The 20,896-nt window shown below is 34.6% G+C and overlaps 1 protein-coding gene across 1 annotated transcript in view; it reads right to left on the reverse strand.

Annotated features, from left to right (window-relative positions):
• The window catches only part of RIMS1 (regulating synaptic membrane exocytosis 1), a 490,811-nt gene that overhangs the window by 165,443 nt on the left and 304,472 nt on the right, over nt 1–20,896 (reverse strand). The window contains exons 6-7 of the mRNA XM_021693604.1: nt 3,024–3,091; nt 2,372–2,482 (exon numbers count right to left, since the gene is read on the reverse strand). Coding sequence (XP_021549279.1) covers nt 2,372–2,482; nt 3,024–3,091 — 179 coding nt within the window. The remainder of the gene's footprint in view (nt 1–2,371; nt 2,483–3,023; nt 3,092–20,896) is intronic.

Here is a 20,896-nt window from a genome sequence, read left to right on the forward strand (position 1 = left end):
CTCCGGGATAACGACCTGAGCCAAAGGCAGACACTTAACGACTGAGCCACCCAGGTGCCCCCTGAAATATATTTTTGACTAAATGAGGAACAGTATGTTGTTGTTGTTGTTGTTGTTGTTGTTGTTGTTGTTTTTAGTAGGCCCCCAACACAGGACTTGAACTCACGATCCTGAGATCAAGACCTGAGCTTAGATCAAGAGTCAGACATTTGGGGCACCTGGGTGGCTCAGTTGGTTAAGCGGCTGCCTTGGGCTCAGATTGGGATCCCGGGGTCCTGGGATGGATCCTGGGATGGGTCTTGGGATGGGTCCTGGGATCAAGCTGTGGCAGGCTCCCTGCTCAGCGGGAGTCTACTTCTCCCTCTGCCCCAGCCCCTGCCTCTGCCCCTCCCCCTGTTCTTCCTCTCTCTCTCAAATAAATAAAAAAAATCTTAAAAACAAAAAAACCAAAAAGCGAAAATAGTCAGACACTTAACCAACTGAGCAGCCCAGGCACCCCATGGAATGGCAGTGTGTAGTTTTTATTTTTTTAATTTTATTTTATTATGTTATGCTAGTCACCATATATTACATTATTAGTTTTTGATGTAGTGTTCCATGATTTATTGTTTGTGTATAACACCCAGTGCTTCCATTCAATACGTGCCCTCCTTAATACCCATCACCAGGCTAACCCATTCCCCCACCCCCCCTCCAGCAGTGTAGTTTTAAAAAGAAAACATCTCATTATATTTGAGATGACCATGTGTCCTAACGAAGTTCATGTACTGATTACTTATACTGACCTAACAATGCAGGGGGACCATGAGTAATGTATATCCTTACAAAACAAGTGCTAGGTCTTCCCTACTTCCCTACAGAAGTGTGGGACACAGTTTACATTACGTTTCATTTTTCTTTATCCTCAAAATTCATACCTACCATTTGAATTATAGTTCTATATGCACATAATGCCCCATTGTTACATCAGTTATCTCTTGTGTATAACTTTAGTAGAATATAGGTCTAAGACATAAAGACTGTGGATTCAGACCAAGAATAGGCTACTTTGGGGAAGCAATTTATTATGGTACAATGAGTAATAGTCTAAGTTTATCCTTGCCACTGATCATCTGAATGATTTCATCTGAAATATATATGTATTTTAATCTAACTCTTGAAGTCTGAGTTATATTACTGAATATTTAACAGGTTTACCTGGTTTTTCCATTGTAACTAAAATTAAATACATCTGAAAGTTTCTAAGTTTAATTTCTCCCAATGCAGGTGCTAAGTATGTATAATTAAAAGTACAAGGCATATTCTCAAAGCTTGAAGTTGATCCACAATTCTTTAGGACATGCCCATTAGTGGAGGTGATCAGAATTATCTCATAGCAAGAGAAATTAACGGCAATAACCAATAAGGTGATATTATTAAGTGCATTAACTGAAGAGAGGTTTTAGTGTGATTAACAGTCAATGGTTTTGAAGAGGTCAAACCATCACACAAATATAATACAATATCTTGGTAAATAGTTTTAAAGCCCATCTTTGGATGCTTCTCTAAGTTTCTTTTTTTTTTTTTTTTTTTTTTTTTTAAAGATTTTATTTATTTATCTGAGACAGAGAGAATGAGAGACAGAGAGCATGAGAGGGGGGAGGGTCAGAGGGAGAAGCAGACTCCCTGCCGAGCAGGGAGCCCGATGCGGGACTCGATCCCGGGACTCCAGGATCATGACCTGAGCCGAAGGCAGTCGCTTAACCAACTGAGCCACCCAGGTGCCCTCTAAGTTTCTGAAAGCAAATAAAACCATGTGATTTAACACACACATGCACACACAATAAAACAAAATGTGTATGTATATTTTTTCCTATAATAAAACATAAGCTTTTGCAATTAATTAGTTTTTCATTTATCTGTTGGAAGTCAGTTAATATTTTTAAAAGATACATTTTACTCTTTTGGTATTACCATAAATTCTATTGTACTTAGGAAACAATCTCTTTAATGATGTTTTATGTTGCTTGTCAAGATACAATAAAATTATGCAGTTCACATTATCTAATTTTACTACCATACATTAAAACTTTTTAATGTAAAAATCATCCTTGAACTTTATACTCAGATAAAAATTCTTTATTTTCCTCTTTTTATGGCAGTTTCCTAACACACCTGTATGCCATATTAATAAAATGATTTTAAAATATTAACCCAGATAAAAACACTAGATCTACCATAAGATATCAATATATTAACAAGATATATTCACTAGGAGGACTTTATTTCAGAGAAGAAAGGAAGATATTTAAAAATCATTGTCAGAAACTTTGTTGAATGCAACCCATACTGTAATCCAGCCTTAAGAAACACTTTAAAGCAGCATACTTACTTTCAGACCCAGTAATGCACCTGATTCTTTGGGCATGGTTGTTCTCTTGTTAAGAATAACACGTCCAATTAATCGGTCCCCCTCTTTAGATGGTTGCCACGTTACAGGATGCTATTAGAACATGAATAAAGTTAAAAAAAGATGTTTTCTTTCCTATAAATACATAGTTATTGGTTGTAGCATGATGTGATTTCCTCAGTTAAAGACACTCTGGAGGGAATTCTTTATTCTGGTGGGTTCTACCCTAGGCTTACAACAATTTGCATTGACAGCTACATTTTATTTGTAGTAGACTCTTAAACTAAATAGTTCTAAAAGTAGTCAGCAACTAAGAAAATGTCTAAAAAATTGTTCTGAAATAAATTGAAATTTAAACTATATCTGCTTATATAAGGAAAATTGATTCTGTATTTTGAGTTGTTGTTAATGTTGATGTCATTAACCAAATAATATCATTTATATATAGTCATCATTTAATAATTGCTTTTTACTTCTCTTCTAAATTGCACTGCCTTAAATGAAATGAGTATTTTCTCTCTTAAAATGTATAATGAAATCGAATAAGATTGCCATCTATCACATATCAAACATAGGACAATGAACAGCACATATCGTCCCTAAGCTCCAAACTTTCACTTCCCAGAAAGCTTACCGAACTAATAGGCGATGTTTCCCGGCTATGCCACGTGGCAGGATCCAACCAGTAATAATCCAAATCGCCTGCACCACAGGAAAAAAACAAAAAGTGCAATGATTTAAAGTGGAGAATACATCATTTTAAGTATGACTTCTTCAGTCTATAAAGTAAAGGGTTATGAATATCATAATCTTGAGTGTGTACATCCCAGAATGATACACCCTTGTATTGCAAAGGCTGTGACCTGAATCCTTGGAATGAATGTGTGTTACAAATGCACTTAATACTACATACTACTTTTTATTCTCATAAATCAGTCTAGAAACACACATAAAAAGTACTGAAAGAACTGGATTAACCCACTCCACCTTCCCTCAAAAGACTAACCATACCAAGCTACAGCCTGCCATCTAGTGATACTGGCAAAAATTGTATTCATTGAACTGAAATAAATATTAAAACTTAAGTGTCTCTCTTTCTCCTCTTCTATATCTGTATCTATCTATCTATCATCTATCATCTATCTATATATGATATATGATATATAACTATATCATAGCCTTTCAAAATCAATCTCTGGTCTCTATCCTCTTCCCTCATCAGCTGACAATAGGGCATACATTTTAGCACACAGTGTTGAATAAATTAAGTATCAAGAATAACTCTGAGCGGGGCGCCTGGGTGGCTCAGTTGGTTAGGCATCTGCCTTCGGCTCAGGTCATGATCCCAGAGTCCTGGGATCGAACCCCGCATCGGGTTCCCTGCTCCATGGGAAGCCTGCTTCTCCCTCTCCCACTCCCCCTGCTTGTGTTCCCTCTCTCACTGTGTCTCTCTCTGTCAAATAAATAAAATCTTGAAAAAAAATAAAAACTGAGCAATAGTACAACACAACGAACAAAAAATTTAATTTTACTAAAGCCATAAAAAAGACTTAAAAAACTTTAAAAATCCTTATTTTGTAAGCATGAATTTATGAACCTTTAATTTTGATTTTTTTGGCTTAAAAATAAAATACTAAAGAAAGCACCTGAGAAAAAAAGAAAAAAATTAATGGAAAGCAGCAGTGCTTTTAGTATTTGCATAGGAGAAAGGACAGCATGGGTGAAGGTGAGAATAAATGACCTTTTACATTTTAAATATTAGATCAATGAAAATTTTTCTCCTGATGGATCTTGAAAGAAAAATATTAAGAAGTGAGTCAAGCATGCCAACTAACAGTGAGCTATCTAGCTGAGTGTTGGAAAAATGCATTTGGCTGGTATCTGTGAAGGTCATAAGCAAAGAATTGTATGTAGAATACAGGCATGGCCGATTCAGGCACCATAAAAGAAATGTGATAGGAGATGTAAAAATGTTTAAAATCTGTACTCATAAAAAATCCATACACCTAAGTTTCTTAGTAGTTGCTTCCCTTTTCCTTTTAAATAATATCTTAGAAAAGCTGAAGGAAAATGTTATATATAGTGCAATAAAAACTAAAATGTTCTTCAAATATGTCATGTACATGATAGTATATTCTGGGAAGGGATGAATCTGAGAAACTGCATTAGCAGAAACTATATTCTGTTTCTGTTTCAGACAGAGTCCATATCTCTTTCAAAATCACATACTTTAAAATGTATAGATGGCTTGGTGCCGAAGATTATAGATTTCTACTCTTCTTCTGGGCCACCTCAGTTAATGGAATATAAGGAAAGTTGTAAAAGGACAGTTTTTTCCCCCCTTTATTTTTACTGTTTGTAAAACTTCATGTTTTTTTTATTAATTTTTTTCTTTGAATAGACCTGACAGGCAATGTTAACATTAGTTTTACACATACAACATAGTGATTCAACATCTCTATATATTATGCTGTGCTCACCACAAGCGTAGCTATCATTGGTTACCATACAACACTATTATAATATTATTGATTATATTCCCTATGAGTACCTCTAATACCCATGACTTATTCATTCCATAACTGGAAGCCTGTATCTCCCACTCTGCTTCACTCATTTTGCCCATCCCCTGCCCACATACTTAGTTTTAAAGTTGCTTTATCCTTAGTATTATGACACTGCTCCTCTTGAAAGAAAAACTATGTATCATAAAATAAAATTGTAAGTACTTTTAAGTAGTAACTACAAATATCATTCAAAAGATTATAACAATTCATAAAGCTTTTTCCCTAAAATTTCATATATGTAGGAGTAAGAAAGTCTGTTGACTTCTTAAATGCTGACTCATTCTGAAATACTGTGACAAATTCACAGAATCACTGGGATTTGTGGGGCTTAAAGAAGAAAATTAGTCATGAAGTGGAAAGCTGAGCTGCTCTGAAAAGTCTCTGAGTTAAAAAAATGACAAAATCCATCCCATTTTAAAGACTTCAAGGGAAGTATTTTGTCTTCTTCAATAACTTAGATCTTAAAAACTATACTTCTTGTTGGGATCATTCTCTGGCTCATGCACCAATTCCTTGTACGGTGGGGTTCAACCCTGTGTTTCACTCTCCTTGTCCTAAGTAAATCTGGTTATACATATCTGATGAATATCCCCTGTGCCAAAGTGCTCTTTATATACAAAGGACCAAAAGCTGATGTTTCTGGTACATTTTGGTGATGATACTGAGCACGCTTTATTATAAAAACAATGCCTTCAAGTAATGGTATCCTACCATCTATAAGCTTTGTATAATAATAATCTTAAATGGAGAGTCTAATTTAATTGGTTTAAGATGGGATAATTTTGGTCATACACAGTATTGTTGATATCTACTAGAAATTGCTACTAAATGTAAATTAAGAGGGCATTCAATATTTTAGTATACAATAACATTTGTGTATATTTTAGTATACAATTACACTTCCTTCGCATTCTGAACAGTTTCTAACAGTTTTCTTACCACAAATTTCATTATCACCCATTAAAACATAACATTTTTGCTTAAAGACTTAGGAAAAATAAATTCTAAAATATAAATATATAGCTTTAAACTTATTTTTCTTCTTTCCATGTAATTACTAAATTTTAAAGATATTATTGACTTTTTAAGCACTGTAATTTGTCTTTATAAGTCACATTTCTCTATAATTAATGGACTAAGCAACACTCAATAAAACTTTCTCCTAAAATATTCAGAATCTAGTATTTCATTAATATAAATCATTTTCCTTTTATTATTTTTCTAACAGGTCATTAAAGAGATTGATTTCCAAGTAGCACGGCTACAAAATGATAAATTCAGGGTATTTTCTTATGGACTTAATATAAAACCATTTTGGTTCTAATATTCAGTATAACTATATTAAAGGAACAAATTTGCTATTATCATTAATTTAGATCCAGGGAATATATCAGATGCTTGAGTCTACTGAAATGGCTCAAGTTCATAAACAACCAAAGTTCAATGAAGTATTATAATTTTGAGTATTTTTTTTGTTAAGACTTTAAAAACAGACATTTATCCTATCCCTTATGAAAAAGTAGTTAATTAAACCTAATGAATAAGCACACAACTTTCACTGTATGAATAAAAGTCAGCTAAAGGACTCCTGGGCCTTCTGTAAAGAAAACTAGCTTTTCCTAACCCAGGCCATTATAATTAGAGAATGTAACAATCTGTAAACATGCATTCTATGATTTAAAATTTTCTATCTTGTGATATTTAATGTCAAAGCACAATGGATTCCAATAAGACCAAAGTCATTTGAACAAAAATGCTTTCTAAATCATACAGATGCATAACTGCGCATGAATATATTAAAACTGTAAAGAGAAAAACATAATTCTGATTTCACACAATAAATATCTAACAATTTACATGATAATTACACTTGACCAAGTGGAATGTGTATCTAATGTGTAGGTAGTAAAGGAAAGATTATCTACACCAAAGCATTTAAGTATTAGACAATTTGGACTTCTTTTCCATTTGCAGAAGAAATATACAGCATATTTTTTACCTTATTATAATGAATGGTGATAAAAGATGGGACTGAAACTGATTCCAAGATTGACTCACAGATAACTGTGCTACTTGTCATCTCAAAGAAAATTATTCTTCCTATATAGTGCAGATTGTTGGTATCCAAAGAAATTATAAAAGTCATAGACCAAAAATCAGTAGAATCATCTTTACCAGGTATTTCCTATACCTCTTAAACTGTTTCCCTCTTTTATTTTTGTTTATCCTCTATAGTAGGAGGTGTGTTGGGACCAATTAAAATTAAATAAGTCTTCATATACTTTATTATAACATAGCACATAGACAAAATACTTGGTAAAAATATGTTTTTTGAATAGACATTCATGTTGAATAGACATGCAGTGTGCACACTAAAACCAACTCAAGTTCTAAGAATGCGTTTTTAATTTGAGACAAGGTAGGGTATTTTTTATACTGAGTACCATGGTCAACACACATGAGTTAATAAGTATTGCTTTGGTTATAATGTGGTAAAAACTTTATACATTTTAACTCATTTTAATATTTAACGAGGGCCTTCTTTTCATAGATAGGAATTAAAATCCAAAGTCTAAGAACGGAGAAAAGAAATCTTAACTTTTGATTAATATAATGAAAATACCATTTTGAAATAACTATTTCAGATAGTCCCATGCCTACAAAAGTCAAGTGTCTGCTCCCATCCCTAAATTAAAAATTATAGGGGAGCTAACTTTGAAATAAATAAGCCATAATTTGCTATACAGTACAGCAAAGTCACAGAAAGCCTAATTTTACTTAAGTTAAATTAGCAATCAGGGATAAGAAACAAATATTATTTAATAGGTCTTAGAATCCAGGCATTAAAATAAAATGGGAAGATATACTTGCTAAATTTAATCATGAATCATATAATCAGTGAAACATTAAAGCCTATAAATAAATATAAATACTATGTGTATGCAAAATCAATAGATTATCATTCACTACTGAATTACTATCAGTCTACGTCCCTAGAATAGTAAAAACATTGTTCCTCAACCACTTTTTGGTAATTTCATTCAATATACACACTAATGCTCACTCCACAATTTGACAGCAAATGCTGCATAATCAAGGAATCTGTGTCCCTTGTGTCAAGCTAGAGGCATCTCCAAACCACTGGTCTTCAGCAAGAACCTCTTCAAAAATTATAAGTGATATAAATTCTAAATTCTGGTTTTGACCCCGGACACACACACACACACACACACACACACACGGTGCCATTTGCTGGAAGAATTATATTATATCCAGCCTGTACGGATTCACTAGAGTAGCTGTTCTCTAAATGCTTGTTGGAAATTTCACTTTCAAAATTCCCCTTTGTTAGCAATGTGCTCTGTTTCTATGAGAGAACCATCAACTGTCTCTCGGGTATATAAGTCTGATGGCTCAAGTAAATGCATCCACTATGATGCATATTACGCATAACATATTAAGTTAATGAGGTGCCAAAGACATTTGTATTCAGAAACCGTTTATACTCAGTAGAACCTCCATAGTTGAACTACCTCCAAAGAAAGGTGATATTTGTGTAAGGGCCTGTGGTGCCATCTCTGTTGAATACGGCTAGGGCATGGAACAGAGGCTTGGTAGCTGATCGAGAATTTCATGAACATATTTGGTGGAGCTGGTACTTTTCTGGATATTATGTGTCCTTTTCGTGAATTTGAGCGCTAATGGAACACCAACTCTATGACCACACAATTCTACAAAGCAGTGATGTGGAACTCAGAATCGACACTTCTGACTGAACTCTGAGCTCAGGCTTTCCGATAATCCCTCGACTTCAGAGGTAACTCCTATAGCATTCCATTGCTCTTGTAAGGGTAGTGTGAGATAAAGCACATGAAATTGCTTTACAAACTATAGAGTACCACAGAAATGCAAGTTGTCATTACAGTGTAAAAATATATACTAAAAAGTATTTCCAGTAATAACACTGATAAACACCTCTGTCAATTCTAATGCCAGGAAAAAAATTAAGAAACTGCCCCCACAGTTTACTTATTTGAAAACTTGAATAATCAGTGAACCTCATTGTATTTTAATCCACCTATTAACAGCGTTATGTCTTATCTGAAACTAATAATTATGTTTTTTCTTATAAAACATAAAAACCAGCTTTTGTATAAAAAGAGCATTTTACTTGACATTAGAGATTTGTGACTCTATTCCTAACTCTGGCACATTCTTGATAATATCCCTTCATCTCTATAAACCTTGTCCTCCTCTATAAAATGGGGATAATGCCACTTTCTTGCAAAAGTTTCATGAGGATTAAATGAGATATGCCAGCTTTGTAAATTATAAAGGACTTCAGAAATAGATTTTATCATATAACTACACAACTGAAATTAGGAATATGAAATCATAGATGTTAGAGATCACATTTATAGTTAATTAGCTATCAGAACTAAAATATACATAGTATCAGTAATCTCTGCAAAGTATGCTCTGAAATAGGTTTAGAAAAATGTTAAAGACACTTTGTTTACAGAAATTATTAATTGGCTTGGTGTAAAACCGATGCTCAAGTGTTCAGAATGAATGAATATTTCTTTAATCCCAATTGCTACAGGATGAGGAAAAGGGCCATCATATATAGAAAAAGTAACATACATCTTCCTGTTAATTTCCATAAAGCCAAGGGGAGCCTAAGGTATTAAGAAAATGGTTGTTTTTATAGTATAGTCAGGTGATATATATTAAATATACAGATTAACCCTTAACTAAAAATATCTGGACTGTGAAGTAATTAATTTGATCAGAATGCACAATGTAACCCTAAATGTAAAAATAGGTATTTTGTCCTTTCTTCTTTATACAATCATGTTTTAATGTGGGGGAATAAAACACACATCTATCAGCAAAATATTTGTGACTGGATTACTCTGTACCACAAAACAAGTAGCCTATCATATCCTTTCATCTTTTTTTCTGATGATGCAAGATATCCTTGAAAATGTTTCCTTGAAACCAGCTTGTATTATACCTTAAAAATTATTAGGTATAGACATTAGTTTGGAATACATTTTAATATTTATATCCTAATAGGTTATAAGCATCCTAACTTCTTAAGATTCCTTTTTTCAGTTTATATTCCTAGCCAAATCATATAAATAATAAGAAAGATGGTCTTAAGGAAACAACTACGGGCTTATATATGTGTTAGAGTCACCCTGAATGATAGGGTTTTGGAAAAGCACAGAAAATTTTGTGGATTTGCTTTAAGTAAGCTAAAAGACATTAAGTAAAAAGCTATTTGAGATAGTTAACATTGGTCATCAGCTTAATTTTTCCTAGTTTTGAAAAGTATATAGATTTTTGAGACTATACGAAGCTTCAGAGTTCAGAAACACTTCCAAAACACCATGATGCGCGATTACATCCTTATTCATCTCTGCACTGACCTGATGCTGCAGGCCTCAGAAGAAGTTGATTAATTGAAATTCCTGAAAGTTCTGAACAACAACAAAAAAACCATACACGCATACTCGCACACACACCTTTGTGCCTTAGCATAATAAGGATATTCATGGTCTTCAGGAAATCTAAACCAGGCTGTATTTATTATCTATATTAAATGACAGTAAAAATGTATCTAAAGAAAAGCCTAAGATGACAGGGCAAAAAGATGTCTACATATAATAGCTTAGAGAGGAATAAATTTCATGTGTAAATATGGTTTGAGGCCTAATGACTGACAAATTTCTTTCTCAGAATCTAAATATACAAGAGTAAAGTACCCTGGATAGCAAAGCACAAAATTAACAAACTTAGGGAAACTTTTTTTCTTTTTTCTAACACAATGACTCTACATAAATAAGAATTTTGGAAGTGCTGCACACAGGAGGGAAATATTTTACTGCAACTTTCCAACTGACCAGGCTTCCACATTGAGACTGAGTATTCCATTCACGTGGGAGAACAGGTTGTCACGTGCAAAGCCTCGGAATAACCAGCCAGGAAACCCTGTGGAAAAAATCGGGGTTTATACGTTTTCATTGTTTGGGGACTGGCTGTTAACCACAGGTTTAAGAAACTGTCGTGCTGCGCAAGTTCACAGCAGAAACATTACAAGAAAGCACTCTAGATGTAAATATCTTAAAGGAAAATGTTAGTCTTTATCCAGACCTCACAACCCGACAACACTAGCAAAACAATATTAATCTGCAATAATAATTCTGAATGTCAAATCAACTTTTGCCTGCCTCTACATCCCAAAGACATGGAAATGAAAAAATACAGAGATTGATACATTATCACAGTTTCAGTGATATAAATAACAAGAATAATAGATGATGATAAAGATGAATTCCAAGGGCACACAGAACAAAATGGAAGTACTTATGAGGGACTGATACTGCATATCATTTAAAAATATGTAGTAAAGTTATAAAATAACAGGAAATAAATATACTCTAGCAAACATTTTTGGTAATACAAACAGATGTTTTAAGACCAGAGCTCAATCAAAGAAAGTTACTGTAAATTTTGGGTTCCCCCCCTTCTGTTTTATTTTGTTTTTTATTTGCTTGTTTTATTTTAGCTATTCAAGCAAACAATTTACAGATATATTAAAGGACTTTTTGGGTGCCTGGGTGGCTCAGTCATTAAGCGTCTGTCTTTGGCTCAGGTCATGATCTCAGGGTCCTGGGATCGAGCCCCGCATTGCATCAGGCTCCCTGCTCAGTGGGAAGCCTGCTTCTCCCTCTCCCACTCCCCCCTGCTTGTGTTTCTCTCTCTCTCTCTCTCTCTCTCTCTCGCTGTGTCACTCTCTGTCAAATAAATAAATAAAATCTTAAAAAAAAAAAAAAGGACTTTTTTTTTTAGGTTGGAAATTCCTGTACTGGCAGTGGGAAATTTTGATAACATTTTATGCCACAACATTGTTCTAGAGAAAAATGTGAAGTATCCATATCACAAACTTTCAAATTATAGCCACAGGAAACCAGGTTGCAAAATATTGCAAGGTCACTATCTAAATCTCTGTCACAGTGCCAAAGTGGTCAGAATGTATAAAGCTTTCAACTCTACTCAAACTCCATCTGATGGAAGATAAATCAGGCAAGAGAAAGCACAAAAGGAGGGAGCAATATTCACAATGCATTTAGATCACACATACACTTATTTTTATAAAGCAAGCTACATTAAGGTTGGTCAAAGATTAGCCTACCGACTCAAGAAAGGACTTCTCTTCCAGAGTTCCTAAATATTTAAGGGCTGGATAAATGAGTCTAAAATTATGTTTCCAGTATAATAATTTCAAAATAGCTTCACCTTAGATAACATTTTCATAACAAAAACTGTTACTTTAAAAAATCAGAAGTCTCACTGGCCTTGACTTAAAGAGCCCAGTATGGTTTCTTGGCTGGGTCAAAGGTGCTCTCGTGAGAAGAATGGGATGGCCTTCTACTCAGGAATGTAAGGCAATCCCATGCCCAGTGTGCTGGTTGTTTAAATCCATGATTCCACAATTACCTAGCGGCAATGAACTACTCCCAAGGGCACTTCAGAGAGAATATATTTTGGAATACAACGTTTCTCAATATTTTTGAAATGTTTTATCTTAAAGCAATAGTATCTACAGAGGTCTCTGTAAGGGATATGCAGTAGTCAACTTAGATATTCAAAAATCTAACTCTGAATTAATCCAGAGCATCACACAACCATGCACCTGGCCTACATGACATTTCCATATAGTCCCTTTCCCCTCCCTGTCTCCACAGTTCTTTTCATATATTGTCTTTCAACATATGACTATATGGATCATGGTAATGATGTTATTCATATGGGTCATGCTCTGATGATGATTATCTTCTCTGTGAAACTATACAAAAGAAACCTGTTTGGTATCAGTATCAGGAAAAATGAGTGTGCACTTAACTGGTTTATTTTCATGTTATGGAAGCTGAAGTTTTATAACTGATGGTACTTTTCTCAAAGCACGTGTGTTAGAATGTTCATGGTTAAATCTGCAGCCTAATTTTCTTCCCTTATTTTTCCTTACCAATCTTTTCTACATATTTTTAACTTATTTCATATGGCTATGTTTTTATGTTTTGGTAGGTACCTTAAGTCACTTTTGATATTAAGGTAGACTTCAAAGCAGGAATTAAAATAAAATTAAATGAATATGCACAAAACAATTTTAACATATTTATTGTAACTGTTTTCATTAAAATATAGAATTTTCCATCCATCAATCTCAAAATACCTTTGATGCAATGAGAAACAACTAAAATGCAATTGATGTACAGGTGTTCGCTTATCCATGGCTTAAACAGCAGAATTCAGAAGACAGCAAGTTATCTCAGCAAATTATCTATTTGGAAATCTTGCCAGAGAATGAAAAGCAAGTGAAAAAGGGCTTCTAATTTAGCAATAAATAAATAACATCACAAATCTGAGCTCCTAGACTTTACTCTTCCAAAAACCCACTAGATCCCCACTAAGTTTACATTCATAATCCTGAGTTTTTCTGTTATTCAACTCTCCAGGACCACTGAAGACGCATTTTGTTGGTAAGGAAAGCACATTGACAGCAGTAAGAATTCACAAGGAAAGGGACAGGGAAATTCAAAAACAAACAAACTTAAATCAAACAAACTGGTTAAGGGTATACCTGCCCTCAACACTGTGATACTTGAGTAGCACTATGAACATAGCAGTACTAATGGGCAACATTACTGATGTTAAAACAATATCCATTCAGCAACAACCAAAAAAACTACTTTGTGGCTTATAAACTTTTAAGAAAACAGAATGAAATCTCCTTTTCAGCTTTCTTGGTTTATTTCAAACTAAAAATGATAGAGTAATATATAACACTGATGAAAAAGATTTTAATTAAAATAACATAAACAAATAGCATCAATAACAACCAGCTGGTTGGCAAATATTTGGCACATTGGAAAACTCAGTTATCAAGAATTAGGGACTTGAGGCTGAGTTTTCACCATTCCAAAATTAAATCATTACTCATAAAAGCAACAAAAAACAGACATGCAGTAACTGTTCATCAAATACTGCTTTAGATTTATGATGTATTAAATTAAGGATTCAATGAATGATAAATAGTAATTCTTATTTTCTCCCTTTGAACATTCTATTTCTTGACATTTTGTAAATGCAGTACAAGAGTTAATTTTTCTTTGCAAAATATCCTACACACGGAGTGGCTGAAATATCTTCTAAATATTCTTAATAAAAATTAATGCCTTTTTAAAGTAAGGGCAAAGCAAACAAAACTCTTTTCTAGGGGATGGTAATGTAACTGAATTAAATTGTAAGATTAACAACTATTTGGTGAAAAAAACTGAAACTGAATACTGTTTATAACTGATATTTAAAATTTTTAGTGACATTAAATCTGTCAATTATTCTTTGAACTCTTTTATGAAAAAAGATTAAGTTGCTATTTCAACAATGTTAAGAATAATGATTTTTCACGTGTTCTCTAATGCAAATTTTATAAATCTATAACAAACCTTTCCTGATTAAGACATAGTGATTTCACTCAAAAAGACAGTAAATATCTTTAAGTAATTTCTCCTAATAAATATGAGCACATTTAAGATTAATTGAATAACTCCAATGATTTTAACAATAACATAAGATCATTATACTGCACGTGATTTTGATATATACCAACCCAAATTTTAGTTAGAGTGTCTTACTGACCACAGCAAGAATGAGCTGGAAAAATGGATGAAACCCATGAGAAATATCAAATTATTAGTGTGATTATAATAGTTCCAATAGTAAGAAAAAATCAGTTTACCTTAATCTTTCCCAAAATATAAAGATTATTTTATTTTATTTAAATTCCATTTAGTTAACATATAGTGTATTATTAGTTTTAGGGGCAGAATTTAGTGATTCATCAGTTGCATATAACACCCAGTGCTCATTACATCAAGTGCCCTCCTTAATGCCCATCACCAGATTATCCCATCCCCCACCCACCTCCCCTCCAGCAACCCTGTTTACTTCCCAGAGTTAAAGAGTCCCTTATGGTTTGCCTCCCTCTCTGTTTTTATTTTGTTTTATTTTTCCTTCCCTTCCGCTATGTTCATCTGTTCTGTTTCTTAAATTCCAAATATGAGTGAAATCATACGGTATTTGTCTTTCTCTGAGTGACTTATTTTGCTTAGCATAATACCCTCTAGTTCTATCCATATTGTTGCAAATGGCAAGATTTCATTCTTTTTGATGGCTGAAGGACATATTTATTTTATATATACTTTAACTCATTTAAAAATCAAAGAGTCCGTCAATAGGCATCTCCTAAACTCAACCTCATTTTCCTTCTATATGGTAAGACTGTAAGTAGCTTTTACTTTTAGGTATAAAATGCTAAATATTATTCATGTTTGAAATATATTTTTAAAGAACCTAGATTAAGATAATTGTTGCAACTATATTCTAATGACTAAATGAGAAACTTTATTACTCCAGCCTGGCTATTTTGCATTTTTTACTGTTGAAAGGGATAAAAATAATGAAAGACATCTTGCTAGCCTTTATAATTTTACTTATTACCAATAATTTTTATAGTTCCATTCGTTTTCCAAAGTGATACACCAATAGTTTTGATGACAAGAAATTACACACACACACACACACACTCCAGATTTTTGGGCCTACTATGGTCTTTGTTCAATGTAATTATCATTGCATCATATTTTAGATCAAACATCCATATGTGCCCTTAGTTCACAGGCATGAAAACTACCCATTTCAATTTAGCTTTATAAGCCAGCCAGGGCAAATGTGGAGATAAGGATGGTATGTTCAAAGACTCTGTATAGCAAATTCAAAAGGGACAACTTCAAGCAAAAACTCCAAAAACAGATCCTTCCCGTAATAAGCCATAGGTCTGTCACCAATACTCTAAAGGGTCTATTAGACTAAATAGATATTTTGGGGGCTCTTCTTCTGTGCCCAATTTTTCCATCACCTTTATGTCCTCCTTGAATAACTCTGATTACAGTAACATTTCATAGACTAAAACAAACCTTACATAGAGATCTCTATAAGTAAATGCCTGCTCTAGAACAAGACTAGCCTCTGATGTCAGGGAGTCACAACATATTTGTCAAGGAAGCCTAATGTCAGGAAAAAACCCTAGTCTCTGTTAAGCCATTGTGAACAGAAATAGCCCTAGCTGGCCCTTCAGGTACAGATGAAATAATGTGGGTCCCTATAAAGTACAGCCCTCCATTCATCTAAATAAAAGCACTCTATGTTGCATTTGAGTTTTCTGTCCAGTCTCTTTACTTATATCAATGTACCTTATCATTTATTTACCTTTTGGAAAGTTAAGCTTGGGGTGGATTTTTTCACTATGATGTGGAATAACAGCCCATGAAAATTTCAAATGGTAATGAAGTTTTGAAGCAAGGGCATTTTGAAGTGAGTCGTGGGTTTATACACCAACCACTGAGGAGAAATGGCTTACCTTCATATAGGGCAAGACTTTTTCTACCATGGAATGCCAAGTACTTTTGTTTTGTTTTTGTGACCTTTAAGGCAAACTTTATACCCTGAGTTATGTGAGCCCTTTTACATGACCCATAATTAGAGTTAGGGGATCCAAATACTCTTTAAAATTGTACATAAAATTTTGTGTGCAGTAAGTATTTTTCTGTGAGAGCTCATTGCTTCCTTTATTTCTCTAATGGGTCTATGATCATTATCCAAATTACAAATGGTTAAAGAGTCTGGATGAAGGGGTGACTCAGACTGGGACACTGCTATATTGCCTTGGTGCTTTACCTTTAGCTTCTGGAATTATCCTCTCTTGCAGGTCCTCAGCCTCAGCAGTATGCTTTCATTAAGAACCCTATTTAAGCTAGACACTTAGGAAATCAAGAAACCATACTCTGAGAAAATGAGCTTTATGACTACATACAGAGGGCAAAGAAATTCATCTCAGAAAACACTTTCATGAGTTACCAGGACTCTAATGAATCATATTTTTGAAAAGACTTTTAATATCGACAGGCAAGAGAAATACTATACACAGATGTGCTAATATCTCTTTCCTGATGAGTCCCTTAAACAATTTCAAAGACATTGACAAAGAAGGAAAATCTAGAAAAAAATAACAAACTTTTTTATCTAAGTAAATTATTAGAAAACAAAATCTTGAAATAAAAGTAAAACTTCAAAGTGGATAAAACAATTGTTCCAACTTGGACTTGCGTGGAAGTTAAGAATAAGCTTCAAGGGCTAAGCACTCTCTAGAGAGGGAAAAACAAACAAAAAATAAACAAAACAAAACAAAAACATTGCAAGGCTAACAGCTTCTTGTTACCACAAAAAAGTTCAAAAGCTATTAATAAGTCTAAAATATCTGACAGATGTTATACAACTGAAAACACGTTTGCTAGAACCCACATCTATTACAATCAATATGCCCTTTTTTCTGAAGTCAGCTTTGAAATTTATTCAATACTGACAATTTGTCAGAATAAGAATTTATCTCCCTGGTCTTAAAAATTCATACAGCTCACACAGAACCTTCTTTAAAACAAGTGATTTATAGTAACTAGGCATTTACAATTTTTGGTTGCATTTCTGCAATGAACCGACCAACTCATTATATGATTATGACAATTACCTTCTTAAAGACAAAAGATGGCCTACTTGAAGCAGGCTATCCAAAATCTAAACCCATTTTTCACACCATTTATCAGTGTGAAACTGAATAGAGTAAAAGTCTTACTGATTATTAATATTACTGTAAGATAATTAGTAAATCTTCATTGATCTCTATTTTTATAATTGGACATGCTTCTTTGAGAAGAAGAAATATTTATTTTATTTATTATTGACACTCCTCACAGTCACTCTCCTGTTACCTCCTAATTGGATCTGGTTTTCCCTGAAGGCCACAACAGTGGGAAGATGGCATCGTGGAGGGGTCTGCTGTGCTCAGACTGTTTCAGTGTTGGCATCAGGGTCTCTCTGCCTCTGGCTGACCTGATCTGCCCTCTGTTAAGACAAGCTCTCAGAGGCCACAGGTCACAGAGTGACTGCAGGCACAGGAAGCAGTAGGGACCCTGGAAACCTTCCCTTACCCCACCCCTGATATGCTCACCACTCCCCATCCCCTCATTGCTATGTGGATGCTGTTGTGATTGAAGTTTATATTAAAGAGTTTTTTTTTTTTTTTTTTTTAAAGATTTTATTTATTTATTTGACAGAGAGAGACACAGCGAGAGAGGGAACACAAGCAGGGGGAATGGGAGAGGGAGAAGCAGGCTCCCCGCAGAGCAGGGAGCCCGATGCGGGACTCGATCCCAGGACCCTGGGATCATGACCTGAGCTGAAGGCAGTCGCTTAACCAACTGAGCCACCCAGGCGCCCAAAGAGTTTTTATATGTTTGGTTGATCCAAAACTAAAAAGCACTTCATCTAGGGAAAAAAAATTATCTAAAGGGCATAAAAACTGCCTGTGTTGGTCATTTCTTTAGGTCTCAATTTCATTACTGGGCCTCCATGCACATGTAATTAAACTTTGTTTTGTTTTGTTTTTTTTCCATGTTAATCTGGCTCATGTCACTTTAATTCTTAGATCAGCTAGAAGAATCTTGAATGGTGGGGTGCCTGGGTGGCTCAGTCGTTTGGCGTCTGCCTTCGGCTCGGGTCATGATCCCAGGGTCCTGGGATCGAGCCCCGCATCAGGCTCCCTGCTCCGCAGGGAGCCTGCTTCTCCCTCTTCCGCTCCCCCTGCTTGTGTTCCCTCTCTCACTGTGTCTCTCTCTGTCAAATAAATAAAATCTTAAAAAAAAAAAAAAAAAGAAGAATCTTGAATGGTGAAGAAATTTTTTCCTCCCCAACACTCCAGGATTACCCAGAATATATACTTGCTGTTCACCGAGATTAATTTTTCTTTGTTTTCCAAATGAATTCCATCATTTCTCTAACAGAATTTTCCCCAGGGCCATTCACAGGCAATACTTCAGAATGAAAATATTTCCTTCTCCTGAAGAGCTTTTTAACCATGTGTTAATAACTAACAGTATCACATAAAATCACAAAGATCAAAGAGAATTGAGTGGGCAATCTTCTGTACGATAATCCCTTCACTAATGAAGTTAGTGCCTTTATACATATATTTGTAGAAACTGTAAACTCAAATAGACTGCTCCTTCAAAGCTAGATAGAGAAATCAATCACATTATTTTCCTCTCATCTCTCAGATGCAATAGTATGGGAGCATGAACCATCATTGCTTTAGTCTTCATCTCAAAATAGTGGATGTTTATCATTAAGAAGACACAATAAGTGTGACCATGAACACGAGATTCATGATCTTTATCAGCTAGAAACTATAGCCCTCTACAAGTACACGGCTCAATTCACAATAAAATCCTCTATCTTCTAGAAAGAATATATTTAATTTGTCATGAATGTTAACTAACATTTGATAGACAGCAATCTGATTCATTTTACAAGTAGAAGGTGGCTGGCTGCTTCTTTTCCTTTTGCCTCTGATCTCTTGGATTTTAAGCTTGCCCTCAGCAGAAAGTGGACCTCTTGAAAGTCATTTGCTAGGAAGAGCAGGCAGGCGCTTTCCTCAGCGGCTCTCAGCAGTACTTGCTGTACCTGAGAGGGAGCAAGGGAGTAGCCAGGAGAGCTTGTGTCCCTGGCAGGCTTTCAGAGAGCCCCAGAGCCTCTGCATCCAGGACCTTACCCTGCTGCTGCATAACTTGAGATGCCTCTTCTCCCTCTCCCCCCCAAAGGAATACAGTCTAACAGTAAGTGCCCTCAGGACACTTCAAACTTGCTCAATGCCAATTTGGCAAAATAATTACAATGAAGCCAAGAGATTTACCAGTTTAATTTAAAAGAGCCATAATCTCCCTTCCAAAAAGCCTCAGCTGCTAAAACACTGTAAAGAAAAGACAAAAAGAGCTCTATTCCTTCCCTTTATTAAGAAGAATGTATACCTTTAAAAATTTAATAGTGTCTTTTTCTACACAGAAATCATCATCAGAGGATCCTGAGGACCTGAAAAACGTTTTGTCATTCACACTGAGAATAACAGTCGTCTCTTTTCAAACAGGCAAAATGGAAACAAGGGCCAGGAGGGGTTGGTTACTCTATCACCCAAGGTCACACACCCAAACCTCTGACCCAAAAGACTGCATTTTCCTTTCTTTCTTTCTGTCTGGGCTCTCTGTTCACTATATCTGAACAGTTTTCCCTTTAATCCACAGCTGAACATCACAGAAACACAGGCAATTCCATGCTGTGCTCTAAAATCAGGACTGTCGATTAGGAGAAACCAGGCCTTGGCAGCCTTTGTCTAAACACCTCAAAATAACAATCTATACAGAAACTGGTAGCTTTCTGTCTTTACAAAGATTAAGTTCTGAAGCTTTCTAATTTTAGTGAAATTCAGTCAACAGGGAAAACAACTGTCTTTTGTCGATCAGAAAAGGAAAATATATACTTTCTGAATTAATTGTGTACTATACATACATATATATATCAAGCTGAAAGTTAAATACTAAATTGTAGACAATTTAATGTACTCTTCAGGTAGTCACTTAAAACATGAAACATGAAAATAACTTCATATAATGCAACTCAATGATCACCACTGTATTCTAAAATGATGATATATTTGTGTAATTGCCATGTTAAAAGCAAACTATTCCTTATTCTATATTGATAGGCTCTAAAGGAAGCATTTTAATATCTTACTCTTGGGATAATTAGACAATATATTCCATTAATTTTACATTAATGTATAAGATTAATAGAGCTTTAGTTTACCTGCTCCTGAGTGCAACGTATGAAGTAGGAGAAACTGCAGAAACCCAGCAAACATAACAGCAGCACCAGAGTAGTTAAATAAAAGCTACTGGCATCAAATCACTAAATTCTAGCCAGCAAA

Source organism: Neomonachus schauinslandi, chromosome 8 (genome assembly GCF_002201575.2).
Source record: "Neomonachus schauinslandi chromosome 8, ASM220157v2, whole genome shotgun sequence".
Taxonomy (NCBI): Eukaryota; Metazoa; Chordata; class Mammalia; order Carnivora; family Phocidae; genus Neomonachus; species Neomonachus schauinslandi.